Source organism: Apostichopus japonicus, chromosome 7 (assembly GCF_037975245.1).
Source record: "Apostichopus japonicus isolate 1M-3 chromosome 7, ASM3797524v1, whole genome shotgun sequence".
Classification (NCBI taxonomy): Eukaryota; Metazoa; Echinodermata; class Holothuroidea; order Aspidochirotida; family Stichopodidae; genus Apostichopus; species Apostichopus japonicus.
This window is the reverse complement of record NC_092567.1, coordinates 13,685,968-13,703,531: the sequence shown is the minus strand read 5'-3', so window position 1 is coordinate 13,703,531 and position 17,564 is coordinate 13,685,968. Positions and strand designations below refer to the sequence as shown.

Genomic DNA, 17,564 nt, shown 5'->3' with positions numbered 1-17,564 from the left:
ATAAAAGTAAAATAATAGTACAACAGAGTACTATAATACTAAAATAATACTACAATAATACTACAATAATACTACAATAATACTACAATAATAGTAAAATGATAGTAAAATAAAAGTAAAATAATAGTACAACAGAGTACTATAATATTAAAATAATACTACAATAATAGTACAATAATACTACAATAATAGTAAAATGATAGTAAAATAAAAGTAAAATAATAGTACAACAGAGTACTATAATACTAAAATAATACTACAATAATAGTACAATAATACTACAATAATAGTAAAATGATAGTAAAATAAAAGTAAAATAATAGTACAACAGAGTACTATAATACTAAAATAATACTACAATAATACTACAATAATACTACAATAATAGTAAAATAAAAGTAAAATAATAGTACAACAGAGTACTATAATACTAAAATAATACTACAATAATACTACAATAATAGTAAAATAAAGGTAAAATAATAGTACAACAGAGTACTATAATATTAAAATAATAGTACATTAATTGTACAATAATACTACAATAATAGTAAAATAATAGTAAAATAATAGTACAATAATATTACAATAATACTACAATAATAGTAAAATAATAGTAAATAAGAGTACTATAATACTGCAATAAGGATAAAATTAGAATACTATAATTCTAAAATAATATGACAATAATACTACAATAATAGTAAAATAATAGTACAATAGGAGTAAAATAAGAGTACTTACGATAATACTACAAGAATAGTACAAGAATAGTAAAATTGTAGTGCAATGATAGTACAATGATACAACAATACTCGTTTAGTACAATAAAAGTACAGTAATCATGATTACCTTTGCTAAGCAACACGCGTTTGTAAGCTGATATGGAGACGCTGATAATCACCCGGAGGAGCCTACGTTACGTGTTATTGTTATTCGATGCAGAACGTACAATCTGCGTCCCTTCGGAGCTACATTATAAGATGTGCCTGGAAGCTACATGTTTTCAGACTCATGGGGGAAATGTAATCGATGTAAGGAAAATCAATTTACAGACAGAATAACAGGGGATTGCTACTATATCTTACAGAACATCGACTTTCAAGCGAATACATCAGCAATGTACATCTTCAGTGAAATATAAAACAATTTCTAGATATTCAAAAAAGTATTTAATCGTCAAGAAAATGAGTAATAACCTTAAATAAAATAGTTTAAAAAGTTATCGTTAAGCAAGAAAAGAGGCATGTACCAACATTAATTAGATAATGAAATTAAGTTTATAACTCATGATATCAATTTATCTAAGCTAGACAGAATATTAATACATGTTAAAAGAGTTTTTCTCTCGCAGCAACACGTTTGTATTTCAAACGTGCTTATCGAGATAACATGCAGTACACTTAACTCTGCATGAAGTACATTGGTGATCGTGATGGTGTTATACGATCTCGTTGATATATCATATGCGAGTCCACTGGTAAAGTTGTCATAATGTTATTGTATTACAATAATGTAAGTTTTGATGATAGCTAATAGAATGAACGATAATTGATAATTAAAGCAGCTTGTACCAAATATTAGTCATTTAATCTTGTTTTTCGCTATTTCATTTCATAAGATATGATATCGTACCGAATTATTGGGCGGCATGTAACACGTAGTTACACATAACATGCCACATTGCATATTTTTAACAACTTGGCAAAAATTTACCAAACTAAACAGAATCGCGGACCAAGGGCGCGAAAAACGTTGGATGATCAAATGATAGTATAAGTTCATTGGCGTAACCAATTCACATTGCGACCAAAAGTGTAGTAGTACAAAGCCTGCTCAAGTCCCTGAAGTCATACTCCTGGGGAAGTAAGGCTACTGCTCATGCAGAAACTACACTATCGAATTGCGTATATTTTGTGCAGGAAAATGTTCCGAGTTACTCCATAATGACGTCTCCAGACAGTACTTTTTTGAAGGTGTCCTCAGCTCAGCTCGACGACCAACAAATAAACTGCTCTTATTTTAGCAAATATATTAATCGGTTACAGGGCATATACTAAATATCGGAATGAAAGCCACCCTTGGCATAAACACGTTAATTTTAAACGCCAAATATCTCTTGATCACAGGAGGTCAAAGTTCAAAGGTTGCCAAATCTGTGTGAGCTTTTTTTGACGAACTGCTCCTACATTGTAATACTGATGGACTTCAAACTTGGTGGGCGTGTGTAGGATCAAAGGTAAAAGTCAAATAACCCCCATTACGTACATTCCACCAATGGAAAAGGACCGAAAAACTCGTGTTGAATATCGGACTCTGAAAGTTTACATTGCATTAATTAATTTATAACCTTAAAGATCATGTGATCCAAGGAGGTCAATGTTAAAGATCGATTAAATTTCTGGAACCTTTGTGGCGAACTGCTAGAGTTCAAAGATCAAAGAAACCCTCTAAGTAGCATATTGGTCATTACGACACCACGACACGTGGCTGAGATCCACATACCCCTGTAGGATAACAAACTCTGAAAGTTCAGAGTGCGTTAAATAATGTTAAACGTGGTCACATGGTCCACAGAGGTCAAATATCAAACTTGGTCAAATTTGTGTGCGTACTAAATTTGCAAAATGGCCAAAAATGTATCCTAAATGTAAAGAGGGTTTGATTGAAGTTGATTGCTTTAACAAAGTATCTGTAAATTTAATAAAGAGACTGGTTTCTTTCTCTTTTCAGCTGTTATTCCCAGAAACGATTAAAAAGAGAGTTGAGTATTAATTTATATTGAATGAATAGTATATCAAATGTTAATATACTATAACCGTACGACATTTCATCAAAGTTTCGTCACGAAACTTGTTATGATAGTAATACTGACATTGACCGTAGATTTCTTTGGAATTTTGGATATAGAAAACTGAACAATGTCATGATGCGTTTGGGGAGAAATTAGGTCTTTTTCATTTTTGGTCTTGTTTCTGCTTCTGCCTGCTGTTGTACAAGCGTTGACAACGCCAATTCAAAGTTTGTTGCTTATTCTAGTGATGTGGTTCAATTGGGGACTTTCCATAACTTCTTGGTGTGTAAATTTGGTATGAACTTACAATTATAGACATCTGGTTGAAATGATACAATTTAAGGCTCCGTTGCTTCAACTGTGAGAGGAGACTGTGGATGGTTTTACTCGCAGTGTCAAGTGCGAGTATTGGAGTCGTCCAGGCAAAGCGGATTTCCTTTAGGTTTAATACTCTCGTCATCACGTAATTTGCAAGATTGAACTATGTTAACTAGAATGTTCATACGAGGTTGCGACCACCACACTACTAATTTCTCCACTGGGCTTACACTTAGCTGTAATGTTAATCTTAAATCGTATCAAAACCTGACAATTTCGATAGCAACGGGGGTAGAAAGTCAAGACATTGGCCTCAGTCTTTTTTACATCGTACCTGCAACATCGAGCTGATAATGATAAGTATACACTTACCAACTTGGGTGTGAACCATCCGGTGTAGGCCTTCTGATTACTGCCTTCTTGAAATCATCTAAAGTTATTTCCATAAAGACATTTTGTAAATTTTGAAATATTTAATGTGGAACTCCAAGATAATTTCTGCTTACTGAAAACTGCCTTGGCGCTCTAGATTCTTAATGTGAGCCTTGCTCTTCACCAGCAGACTATAACGCAGGTGATCTTCAATTGCTTAGTTTCTGCTCGGATCGTAACTCCATGCTCTTGCTTCTGTTTATTTTAACATGTGGAATAAGAAGTTCTTCGCCCTTGTCTAATCAAGCAGCAGCTATTGCTGAGAGCACAAAACGTATATAAACCCTATGTATGGATTATGGACAGCAATTTACGAACAAATATGAGAATTACTACCGCTAAAAGTATGGTTGCTTGAACCCATATCACGTGGTATTTCGTTGCAGCCAATCTTTGAGTTAGTTTAGCTTCACATTGTTAATATAGATTTATAGAGAAAGTTGCCATTAAAGGGTAATATCAATAGTTTCATTTACTTTGCATGAAATAACGTACACTTTACAAACCTTAAAACAGTTTCATGAAACAAACTTTATCACTAAATTACTATACCCCAACTTCACGTTAATAGTAGCAATTAGCTCTAAAGAATTAGCTCGCACAAATATGTTACCTGATTCAAAGCAGGGGTGTGTCACCGTCTTCCAGGACCGAATTGAGTACCCTCGGACAAGCGAGACCTCTGACCTCAGGGTCTTAGGATCCTGACCTGAATATTTCATCGTATGACAAAGGGTCTGCTAACCGAGCATGAACCCATATACCCAGAACAGTGATGTGAATCGTTGCGTATATACTTCTGTTAGGTGAGCGATATCACATTCCAATGAGGTAAAGAAGGATTTGCTTCAAATTGCAGTCACGAGGGAGAGGGGAGAGGTTACAGAAAGGACCAGCGTTTTACTGATTTACAAATTCTCGGGGCGTTTTTCTTAAATATATAAACATATATAAATACATATGACATTTCTCCATAGCTCGTAAAGTATAGTGTTATCGATGGTCCAGTTGGTAACGTCCGTGCCATAGGCCATTCTTTCGATTCGAGATTATACACCTCCGTGTTGAAACTGTTCTAGAAGGCATTTAATATCATGCTAGTATCATGCTGTCAGTATCATGCTGTTAGTATCATACTGTTAGTATCATGCTGTTAGTATCATGTGTTTACAGTGTAGTGTTTTAACTGTTCTAGAAGGCATTTAGTTCATGCGTTTACAGTGTATTGTTTTAACTGTTCTAGAAGGCATTTAGTATCATGCGTTTACAGTGTATTGTTTTAACTGTTCTAGAAGGCATTTAGTATCATGCGTTTACAGTGTAGCGTTTTAACTGTTCTAGAAGGCATTTAGTATCATGCGTTTACAGTGTAGCGTTTTAACTGTTCTAGAAGGCATTTAGTATCATGCGTTTACAGTATATTGTTTTAACTGTTCCAGAAGGCATTTAGTATCATGCGTTTACAGTGTAGCGTTTTAACTGTTCCAGAAGGCATTTAGTATCATGCGTTTACACTGTAGCGTTTTAACTGTTCCAAAAGGCATTTAGTATCATGCGTTTACAGTGTATTGTTTTAACTGTTCCAAAAGGCATTTAGTATCATGCGTTTACAGTGTAGTGTTTTAACTGTTCTAGAAGGCATTTAGTATCATGCGTTTACGATGTAGTGTTTTAACTGTTCTAGAAGGCATTTAGTATCATGCGTTTATAGTGTAGTGTTTTAACTGTTCTAGAAGTCATTTAGTATCATGCGTTTACAGTGTAGTGTTTTAACTGTTCTAAAAGGCATTTAGTATCATGCGTTTACAGTGTAGTGTTTAAACTGTTCTAGAAGGCATTTAGTATCATGCGTTGGCAGTGTAGTGTTTTATAACGGCACAAGAAACACAATTGAATCCCGAATATTCAGATCCTGTCATCAGGTTGATATTTTATTTAAAGATCCAAATTTCAAATTGATTAAAATGCAATTTTCTCGTGATGATGCTATCTCCTAATTATTCAAGTTATGAGTAGAAACTCATAAGCTGGGTTATGAAGGTCACTTACCTGGTTATGTAGGGTGTATGTACAATTGTACCAAAGGGCTATATTCTGTTTATGTAACATAATCAGATTAACAGCAACATTACAACAACATTTCTCACAAATAGAATGGTGATTCTCTGTTTTAGTCAACTATAGCATAATGGTCGATTCGTGTACCTCTCTTCTGATTAAAATCATTTGTATTAGACATTCCATGTCAACCTCCTATAAAAGAAACCATGAACAATTGATTTCAATTTCCTTTACTTTGAGGTACGTAAATCACACACTTACTCCAACGAACCTTCCCTGCCCCAAAATGTTAATTAACTAATTAAGCTAAGCAGTAATAACGCAATACAATCCTGACTTAAAGATCGAGTTCCCTTTTAATAACATAATCATACAATCTTCAATTTAATATAAAGGCGTTGTAACTTTCTATATGTGTGACCATATATGTAAACAATAACAAATATTTCTTTCCTTGTGCTACTTGACCACATGCACGTGAGCTTTACAGGAAATGATTTCCGAGTACTGAACGGAATATTTCAGTCAGCATTTGAAGTGAGCACCAGAGTATTCATTGTTAAGATGGTTGAGTTTCGGTGGATGAAGCCAGGCCAGAAGATATTACATTCATGTCTTCATTCAAACATCTTAAATCACAAGGTACCACTGTACTGGTTACACACACTTAATGAGCCACTAAACATTATCTATGGATGACAATCAATCACTGGTCTTCAAATAGCAATCATTTCATTTATACTTCACTCCTTGTGGACTTTTTTCGCCCCTCCCATACCTTCCACCTCCCCCTCCCCCTACCTCTCCCCTCTCCTCCCCCATCAACTGATAATACTGAGTTATCATCATTACATCAAGTCATTTTCCATATCCTTAACATTACAAGCGTGTATGACAAGTCATTTGTATTGTTTTCTGTCTTTAAAAATTCTCGAATAACAAGGGCCGAACACTTAATCTTAACAGGAGTATTTTCAAATATCAATGCCTCAAAATTAGTAGTGGTATAAGATATTTTTATATATTAATGAAATACTGACTTTTCTTCAAATGCGGTGTGTCGAATGTTTTATTATCATTTTATTATCTTTATTATATAACAAGGACAATCGTTACTTCCTAATATTTCTTCAACCAATTAATACAGATGAATCAATATATGGCATATGTACAGTTGAAAATATTATGTTAGCGGATTGTGCTCATCGAACAATGCAGAAACTTGCAGTTTACTAGTTCCTATAACAACTCACATCCTTTGGTACGGACAAATGGTTCATCCAAAATAAGAAATTATTTGTGAAAACTATAGACTTGTTGAAACTAATTTGTTTTTATCTTCTTGCGTCACTAGTGAGATCATCACAGAATCATAGTCGGATTGAATGTCTTAGGGAAACCATTGAGCGTTCTATTTAAAAGCCGATTAACACTAATTCAGCGATTCTCTACAGCTCCAAGGCAAACTGGATGGAACCTTTTCTTGGCTGAATGCCAAAAAACACCATGTGACACGATCGAAAGAGTGCGCCCTTGCGTAATCCCCTCTTCTGCTGGTTTCTCTTTTTCATTCCAGATCTTCGGCTGTATCTAAGGGAAGAAAAAAATAAGACAAAATATATACTATAAACTTACAAGAAAATATGTAATTTGTAGCTGAGTATTAACGTTTCCAACAATATCTTGTGAAAAACTCGTACTGAATCCCCCGCCCCCGCCATAAGTTTGGTAGCTGGATACAGGGTGTACATTCAACGTTTTTCAAGGGGGGTTTGGAAGGAACGATTTCGAAGCCGACTAGCTTTTCTGAGACCGAGCTTAAGCAAAGTGAACCAACAAAAGCGGTAATTTGTTTATAACTACAACTTTTATTGGCTGGGTGCACACCAAGTAGACCGAAGTCCACGGTAGCTGAAGCATTTTTTTTTTTTTTAAATGCACAAAATAGCCTATACCTGTCAGAAAGGGGTATACTATAATTATATATGGAATGTATCTCAGAATCAGAAATTTCTGTTCTCTTAAAGCGATTGCAAAGGACAGAAATGCATTTCTGACAAAACTTCAATTTCCACGGAATGTACTATTAACAATTTTGGTTAGCCTAACATTATCCAAATCTGAGAGATGTAGAAATAAGGGAGGAACAAAGAGAACGATATTTCTGAGTTTGTTTAATTACTCATTCATGGGTGTATAAGCCCGCCATGCTGAATTAGACTCCGATGTTAGATCGACTAGTGATGTGCTATAGTGAGAAGAATATCCAACGAAAGATAGTCTCATTGAAAACGAGGTTGTTGCCGCCAAAATGAAAGTTATCGTTACACTGCCATAAGAAGCTTACACTTACTACACTATTGCATTCGTAGTCTATACACTACGTCCGTGGTCATAAGGCCCAACTTGACGCAAAAGTGATTGATATTGGATGATTTCAACATTGCTTGTATACGGAATACATAGGAAACGTGCGGAATTTGTAAACTTAAAGTTAAAATATGAGTCTTGTTTGTGCCAGGTTGTTCTATAGAGAACATTACACTGTTTGGTTTGATGGTGAATGCGAATAGCCATTTTTACTTTCATATAAGATAAACCCGTGACCTTTTCGTCGTAATCCCTCTCATCAAAGCATTGTCTCATGCCAGTTATCGTTCAAAGTATGAAAGAAAATATTCACAAATTGATAGGAAAAAACAACATTAACAATTAAGGAGTGTTAGCTCAGTGGTTAACGCCGATGCCTTCCAATCATAAGGTCCCCGGTTCGAGTCACTACAAGATTAATGTATGTTGTCCAGTTACAGAGTTGTTGACAATTGACAATTCATAATCATGGACGTTAAATATGAATATAAGAGACTGACTTCGGTCAGCTTGCGGCTTTGATAAGCCTATGAGGCTTCTTCGTGAGTTCCTGCTTGCAGGAGGATCTAAAATACATACATACATACAACAACTTAACATGGTTAAAAGTTGATCGACAGGCTTTTAGTCTCAGTGAATTTGTAGTATATCTACCTCACTAACTCATCCCTGGATAGACTTGGCATCGATTTGAGACCGAATTTTGATGGTCACCGGGTGTAACCCCCCCCCCCCTATGATATATATGTAACTGGATAGGCTACTTGCTTTGATAGCGTGGTCTGCTTCACATATGGTTTTCCTATTAGCGATAATAAGCATAGTATGACATTTTTCCGAACAAGTTAACCTTGATGCAGTGACTGACACTTTAAACAGATTAATATTGTAACCAATTAAGTGTAAAGATACTGAAAGAAGCTGTGAGTGCTCTTCTTCCTCTTTTTAAACATGAATGAAATGCCTAATTCCGAGAATTTTTAAATTTCAACTATCCTTTCTACTTTTTATGTGGAACTGATCCATAAACGTGACTGATATGAGTTTGGTTTGTATTATAATATGCTGTGATATGTAACTGCATAGCGGGAACATTACAGCCTTGGTACTAGAACTATAAGAAGAATTTAGTTTGGTTTATTGTAACGAATGTCCTAATGAGTATGTTTCTATAAACATACCTTTGAATGTTCTAATGAGTATGTTTCTATAAACATACCTTTGAATGTTCTAATGAGTATGTTTATAGACATACCTATGAATGTTCTAATGAGTATGTTTCAATAAACATACCTATGAATGTTCTAATGAGTATGCTTCTATAAACATACCAATGAATGTTCTAATGAATATGTTTATAGACATTCCTATGAATGTTCTAATAGGTATGTTTATAGACATACCTACGAATGTTCTTAAGAGCATGTTTCTATAAAAATACCTATATGTTTTAATGAGTTTATAGACATACCTAAGAATGTTCTAATGAGTATGTTTATAGACATACCTATGAATGTTTTAATAAGCATGTTAATAGACTTACTTATGAATGTTCTAATGAGAATGTTTAAAGACATACCTATGAATGTTCTAATGAGTATTTTCTATGAACATACCTATGAATGTTCTATCGAGTATGTTTATAGACATACCTATGAATGTACTATTGAGTATGAATATAGACATAGCTATGAATGTTCTAATGAGCTTGTTAATAGACATACTTATGAATGTTCTAATGAGTATGTTTATAGACATAGATATGAATGTTCTAAAGAGTATGTTTATAGACATACCTATGAATGTTCTATTGAGTATGATTATAGACATAGCTATGACTGTTCTTATGAGCATGTTAGTAGACTTACTTAGGAATGTTCTAAAGAGTATGTTTATAGACATACCTATGAATGTTCTAATGGGTATTTTCTATGAACATACCTATGAATGTTCTATCGAGTATGTTTATAGACATAGGTATGAATGTTCTAATGGGTATGTTTATAGACATAAGTATGAATGTTCTAATGGGTATGTTTATAGATACTACCTATGAATGTTCTAATGGGTATGTTTATAGACATACCTATGAATATTCTAATGATTATGTTTATAGATACTACCTATGAATGTTGTAATGGGTATGTTATAGACATACCTATGAATGTTCTAATGGGTATGTTTATAGACATAGCTATGAATGTTCTAATGAGTATGTTTATAGACATAGATATGAATGTTCTAATGGGTATGTTTATAGACATACCTATGTATGTTCTAATGGGTATGTTTATAGACATAGATATGAATGTTCTAATGGGTATGTTTATAGACATAGCTATGAATGTTCTAATGGGTATGTTATAGACATACCTGGATGTTCTAATGGGTATGTTTATAGACATACCTATTAATGTTCTAATGGGTATGTTTATAGACATAGCTATGAATGTTCTAATGGGTATGTTTATAGACATAGATATGAATGTTCTAATGGGTATGTTATAGACATAGATATGAATGTTCTAATGGGTATGTTTATAGACATAGCTATGAATGTTCTAATGGGTATGTTTATAGACATAGCTATGAATGTTCTAATGGGTATGTTTATAGACATAGATATGAATGTTCTAATGGGTATGTTTATAGACATACCTATGAATGTTCTAATGGGTATGTTTATAGACATAGCTATGAATGTTCTAATGGGTATGTTTATAGACATAGCTATGAATGTTCTAATGGGTATGTTTATAGACATAGCTATGAATGTTCTAATGGGTATGTTATAGACATACCTGGATGTTCTAATGGGTATGTTTATAGACATACCTATTAATGTTCTAATGGGTATGTTTATAGACATAGCTATGAATGTTCTAATGGGTATGTTTATAGACATAGATATGAATGTTCTAATGGGTATGTTTATAGACATAGCTATGAATGTTCTAATGGGTATGTTTATAGACATAGCTATGAATGTTCTAATGGGTATGTTTATAGACATAGCTATGAATGTTCTAATGGGTATGTTTATAGACATAGATATGAATGTTCTAATGGGTATGTTTATAGACATAGATATGAATGTTCTAATGGGTATGTTTATAGACATACCTATATGTTACAATGGGTATGTTTATAGACATAGGTATACATCAATTGATTCTCCTGATTTAGAGACAACAAGTTAGCATTGTTTCCACTTTGTGCGATTTTGAAACTTGGTTATTCGTCACCTGTATTGTAGACTCAGAACTAATGGTTGACAGAGAAATAATTGAAAAAATAAATGTAATGATCTTTCGCTCTGTTTCCGGTTGACGGATTCATACCTGACGCAATCGTATTATAAATACAACAGAGAAGGCACCATAGATGCAAATAGCACACTGTTATAAACTCAAGATACGTGTGTCTCGGGCTAATCAACAAGCAACAACGTATGGTTTTCAGTGAAAACAAATACGTTTTTCTTTTTCGTAAAGTGAAGCGTAGGTGGGTACCTCGAAGACTTCCAGCCCCAAAGAATTTTGAAGCCCCGAAGTGTCTTTCATCATCGCTAGTATATCACTGTTAACAGGAATGCATGGCGGCGGCTTACAGAGAGATTGACAAAGAAAGTAAAACTATACATGTCATATGACGAATGCCAATTATATTTTATCAAGGGATACCTGTCTTGAGCATCGTTTGGACAGCGCGATCATTTTAAATCTTACACTGAATCTGGGGCTTTGCTGCAAATCCCGCTTCATGCATAAACGCTCACGGGGACGAAATTCAATCTCCGACGCTTACCAAAGTGACAAAATGAGGCCAAGGTATAACGCTAACATATCTTGAGCACGAAAATAACAAACTTGGGTTGACAATTATTAGGGGTCTTTGTAGTTTATGAGATTAAAGGTTTAATAAGAAACCAAATGAAACACCCTGTTGCTGATCAATCTTGAATCTAATTTTCGTGAATAAAGGATAACAACAGTAAAAAGGAGATACGGGTAGTAAATGAAGTAACTTGCGTTTAATGATATGCAAATGAATTTCCGTGTGAAAATTGCTCCCCATCCTGGAAGGTGACAATAAAGCCCCACGTACATTCTAAACATGGGTGACTGATGAATGATGAGTCCGGAGGGAAACATTTACGAAATCCCAATATCAATTTGTCACATGACTTTCTATACACGTTTGTTACTCAAAGAAAGGAGTACTTAGTTAAATAACTATCATCTCCGAGTCTAATATTGAGTCTAATATAGTTTAATATTAAACATTGTAACTGTGGAACTGCTTCATGCGAGTTTCTTTTCCCGTTTTTGTCAAATGGTCAATGCTACAAGTGCAAATTAAAATGGACCGAGCAACTTCAAACAGAATCATATTGTGATACCAGTTTTTACACACAACCCCTGTATAACCTGTGTACAATTGAATGCATTACATTAAATATTGGCAAATATCAAAATTATAAACAAATGGGTAAGGTCATGTGTAGCGTATGTTATGCTTACAAGTAGATCGTAAATTTGGACTAGACCTTACACCGTCATGATCACATGATACATGATCCCAGGAAGCGTATTTTTTTTCCTAGGAGGGTTAGGGGCAATTATCATATGTAGGCGTATCCAGACCCTCGCGCACGAGTGTTACTCGTAAAAAGTTTATAGCTAGTAGTCGCACATACAGTGTGTGCGACGCGATTCACGTTTTGCACACATGTATACGTATATGCGTTCGTGCAACAATGGAGACCTGCTCGACTGACAATCCTTGCGCCAATCTTCAGCTGGAATCTCGCCCTAGATTAGAGGTAAAGTTACTCGATACAATTGCATATAATATAGTAATCCCTTCACCCAGATTTTAAACACAATGTACGGATTTCATCTGTCGTCATCAATGTGCGCGACGGACATTAATTGAATGGTTTGGTTAATGTTAATCTGCTAGCCTACATTACATGTATTTATGGCTTCACGGTAAACGTTAATGTTACGGTAAACTTTAAAATTCTGTACATGATACAAATATAGAAGGCCTACATACAAACTTAAGCCTGCTTTTATGAACTATCAGTCATTCGGTACTTTAACTGCTTTGCAACATTTTTTAATTGTACACGTGAAAAATAATTATGTGATCCCAGCAAAAATGTACCCTAATTTTACCGCGGTAAACTATGGTAAATGTGTGGTAAATGGGGTAAATGTGTGGTAAAATTGTGGTAAAATAAACTGCGGTACATTTACCGCAGTTTTACCATGGTATTACCGCGGTAAAAGTATGGTAAAAGTGCGGTACATTTACTGCGGTACATTTACCGCAGTTTTACCATGGTATTAACGCGGTAAAAGTATGGTAAAAGTGCGGTACATTTACTGCGGTAAATTTACCGCAGTTTTACCATGGTATTACTGCGGTAAAAGTAGGGTAAAAGTGCGGTACATTTACTGCGGTAAATTTACCGCAGTTTTACCATGGTATTACCGTGGTAAAAGTGCGGTACATTTACTGCGGTAAATTTACCACAGTTTTACCATGGTATTACCGCGGTAAAAGTGCGGTACATTTACTACGGTCAATTTACCATGGTATTACCGCGGTAAAAGTAGGGTAAAAGTGTGGTACATTTACTACGGTAAATTTACCGCAGTTTTACCATGGTAGTATACCGCGGTAAAAGTAGGGTGAAAGTGTGGTACATTTACTACGGTAAATTTACCATAGCTTTACCATGATATTACTGGAGTAATTAAGTAGGGTAAATTTATATGGTTCATAAACTACATAGGTGAAATTCCTACAATTGTGCCATGATTAACCACAGTAAAATTAGGGTAAAACTATACAGTGCAATTATACTATGGTAAATTTACCATAATTGTACCATGATTTTACCACAGTAGAACATATATGGGTCACACTATGAAACATGATGGTACATTTACAGCAATTTTTGCATGATTTTGTCCCATATTTTTGCAATACTGATAAGACAAACCTTTTGCCAGCTTATGTTCTACTCATATCTTAATGTTGACAATATAAATTACATGTGGATATGAGTTGAATTTCCTAAAAGAACGGTAAAACTGTGGTAAATTTAGGGTAAAAGTGTGGTAAATCTACGGTAAAACCATGGTAACCTTGGGGTAAAACCATGTTACACTGTGGTAAAAGCATGGTAAAAGTATGGTAAATTTGTGGTAATTTACTGCGGTAAACCGCGGTTTACCGCGTCCATAGGGCCAAAACACCGCGGTAATGTACAATAAATTTACCGCGGTTTTACCCCGGTTTTACCGTGGTAAAATTGTGGTATGTTACCGCGGTAAATTTGAGGTAAATCACTTGGTAATCCTTGGCCAAAAAGCAAAGTGCATTACGTGTAAAACTGTACAGCGGAGATCTATTGCTTTGTACAGCGTGCATAGTGCCCACGTACACCCGGGCCCCCACACGTGTATTACAGTGATCGATGAGTAATGCTTGTCTATGAGTAACACGCATGCGCGAGGGTTTGGATACGCCTATATATGATAATTGCCCCTAACCCTCCTAGGAAAAAACATTACGCTCCCAGGAAACGGGCTGGCAGTGTATCAGTACAGTGCATATCGTTTGGTCCTACCTATAGTTCCGCGAAACGAAAAGACGCAGTCCCTGACTGCAGATCATAACGATACCTTGAGTTTATTTAACAGTGTTTAATGATTGGAACTTTCACGCGAGCGTGTTAACTTGATTCAGAGAGATAAGTTACTGCGCTATAGACAGTCTTTGCTATGATCCACAGATCTGTAAACATTAGGACTGATATGACAGCGCCCTCTGTAAAACACTGGAAAGACAGCATATTTGACTAATATTTCTCACGTTAGTTACAAAAACTAGGAAAGGCTGGAATGGGCTTTGTACTGTTTATGAAATCACGAAGAGCGTCACAAGTGCCATACCCGGTTAACCTACATCCTAGCTAGCAGCAATTCGATCAAAATTACTGAAAAAGTAGAATAAATAAAATTTAAGAAAAAGAGCATATTTAACTAAAATCATTATTCTTCTATCGTCTTACATAATCTTGAACATACACATATTTCTCTTTATATTTAATTATAAGCATTACTATTATTATTGTTGTTATTACTATTATTATTATTGCAGGTTATGCTAACGCAATTGTGTTGTACTACTAAGATTTGCCAACATATATAGTAAATTTAACAGCCGTTGTATTGAGCAACCACGTTGTTGTTTAAAATGGGACAATGATTTTAAAGGCACCTCATTAAACTGGTGTAGGATTTTTGTTTCTTGTAGCAAGATTAAAAATATTAAAATAAGAAACTTTCAGTACAAGTTTGTCCATCGTATCATTGCTACAAATAGTTTCCTGAGTAGAATAAATTGTATTAATAACCAAGTTGCACTTTTTGTGGCGAGTTTAGTGAAACCATAGACCATGTTTTCTGGCGTTGCAGTGCAGTTGGAGATATTTGGAATAAAATATATCTCGAAATATTTAATTCAAAAGTTGCGGTTGAGTACGAACTTGTGTGTTTTGGTTATGATCATGAGAACAAAATGAAATGGTATAGTCTCACATTTTTTACGCCACAGTATTATATTTACCTGTGTAGAATTAACAGAAGCGTTCCAAATTATGATACTTTCAAACATAAGTTTTCTTGAGTGTTGAAATGCATATTATTAATAACAAAAAGCACAAAGAAATTAAACTGCTAAGAGATTCCTTGCACGATTGATAAAGGAATTTTTTTTTTTGTCATGAAATAAAGTGGTTTCCTTTTTTAACATAATTTGTTGTGCCGAAGAGATGAATGCATATAAAATAGTATTATTACTATTATTTGTATTATTATTTGTATTATTTTAATATCATTCTCTTCTTATACCGATATATACATGTACACATCCCAAAAAACATACCTTCAGCCAATACAAAACTCACGCATAGTTACACGCAAACATGTACATACACATACACGCACCCACACACATCTACATATACATAGACACACATGCATACAAACACGTACTTACGTACACACAAGTATATCAATGCACAGTGAGGAATAAAACAACTAAAAAACATTAGAGATTGTCTATGCTACTACCTAAATGTAACAGTAAGGTAGATGATAAGCAGAGGTTAAGTCAAGAGTCGCAACTTGAATATTATTATGAATATTATTATTATTATTGTTGTTGTTATTATTATTATTAATAATAATAATATTCATAATAATAATAATATTCATATAATTATTAATATATTATTATTAATAATATTAATATTATTGTTGTTGTTATTATTATTATTGTTGTTGTTGTTGTTATCATTATTAATTTGATTGCTACAATCATATTTTTAGCAATATCCAGTGTAACAGATTTCTTTCTTGTTTTTAATGTAAAGAATGAATATCAAGCTAATTTGATCTATTGAATAGTTTTGTCAATATGTGTATCATATTCGTGTTTGTTGCACAAGTTCCTAGCCTAAGGTACTTTTTGTTCCAAAGAAGGACTTTAAAATGACCAAAACTAAACAAAGACAAAAATACTTAACTGAGCTTTTCACGGCGTGGATTCGATTGATTTGCCTTCCTAGCAGTCCTACACCATAAATATCCGAAACCTCACAATTACTATTATGTTTTGAAATACTGAATTGTTTACTTCAAAACCAGATAATAAAAGTGCCCGCTTAGAGGGAGAGAGAGAGAGAGAGAAAAACTGTTGAAAAGCTATTTTGTGTTCGTGTAAAATATAGCGTGTGATGTGAGAGACACAGGTTGTTCTGATATAACTACGTCATTTATCGTCATTTTTGCACACAGTACGCAAAATGAACGGCGGGAAGTCCATTAACAGAGTCAGGAAATGTAGGCAATTTGTTCAAGTGACTTATCAATGATAGTTAAGGTCTTAATTTAATCCGTCCATAGGATTAAATTGCTTCAACTATTTTTTAATGTGATTTTCGATTCATTTAAATCTATTATCTTTTAAGCCTCGCGAGAAATGCGGAAATATATCTCGTGGGTGTTGATGCATTCATCCGCGAGAAAACTTCTCTTTATCATAAGAGAACTGGCAATTTTCCGCTAGGGAAAACTTTAATCAGACTGGGCAAAAGGTGCAAGTTTTGGCATAATTACGGAGAATTTGGGCCGTTTTGGCTAATATCTGTTTTCTCATGGGAATGTGGTGACGTCATTAATGAAAAACAAACCGTGCCTGGCTCTGCAAACGTCTTTAGATTTCTTCATCATTCTTTGCCAAGCTATCTCATTATATCGCAACCACAGATAGTTTGAAAGCAATGAATCTCTTTTAAAAAGACTTTGGGATGTTTCTTATCTTTTGATAGTCGACTTAGAAGTGCCGGGTGCACGAACAAGGGTAATTTATTCAAACATAATATAAACGAATGACACGCCAAATCCGAAAGCCGATAGTCTAATATATTGACGTTCTTAGTTGTTCGTACAGGAAGTTTTTGGGAGAGGTGGAGGGGGTGGGGGGGTGGGGGGTGGGGAGCCTACTA

At 34.5% G+C, this 17,564-nt stretch overlaps 1 protein-coding gene across 1 annotated transcript in view; it reads right to left on the bottom strand.

Moving 5' to 3' along the window:
- Window positions 1-5,448: 5,448 nt before the first annotated feature.
- Window positions 5,449-17,564, bottom strand: part of LOC139969390 (uncharacterized) — a 29,706-nt gene continuing 17,590 nt past the window's right edge. Inside the window, exon 2 of the mRNA XM_071974305.1 lies at window positions 5,449-7,195. Within this exon, the coding sequence (XP_071830406.1) occupies window positions 7,173-7,195 (23 nt within the window). The 3' untranslated portion in view covers window positions 5,449-7,172. The remainder of the gene's footprint in view (window positions 7,196-17,564) is intronic.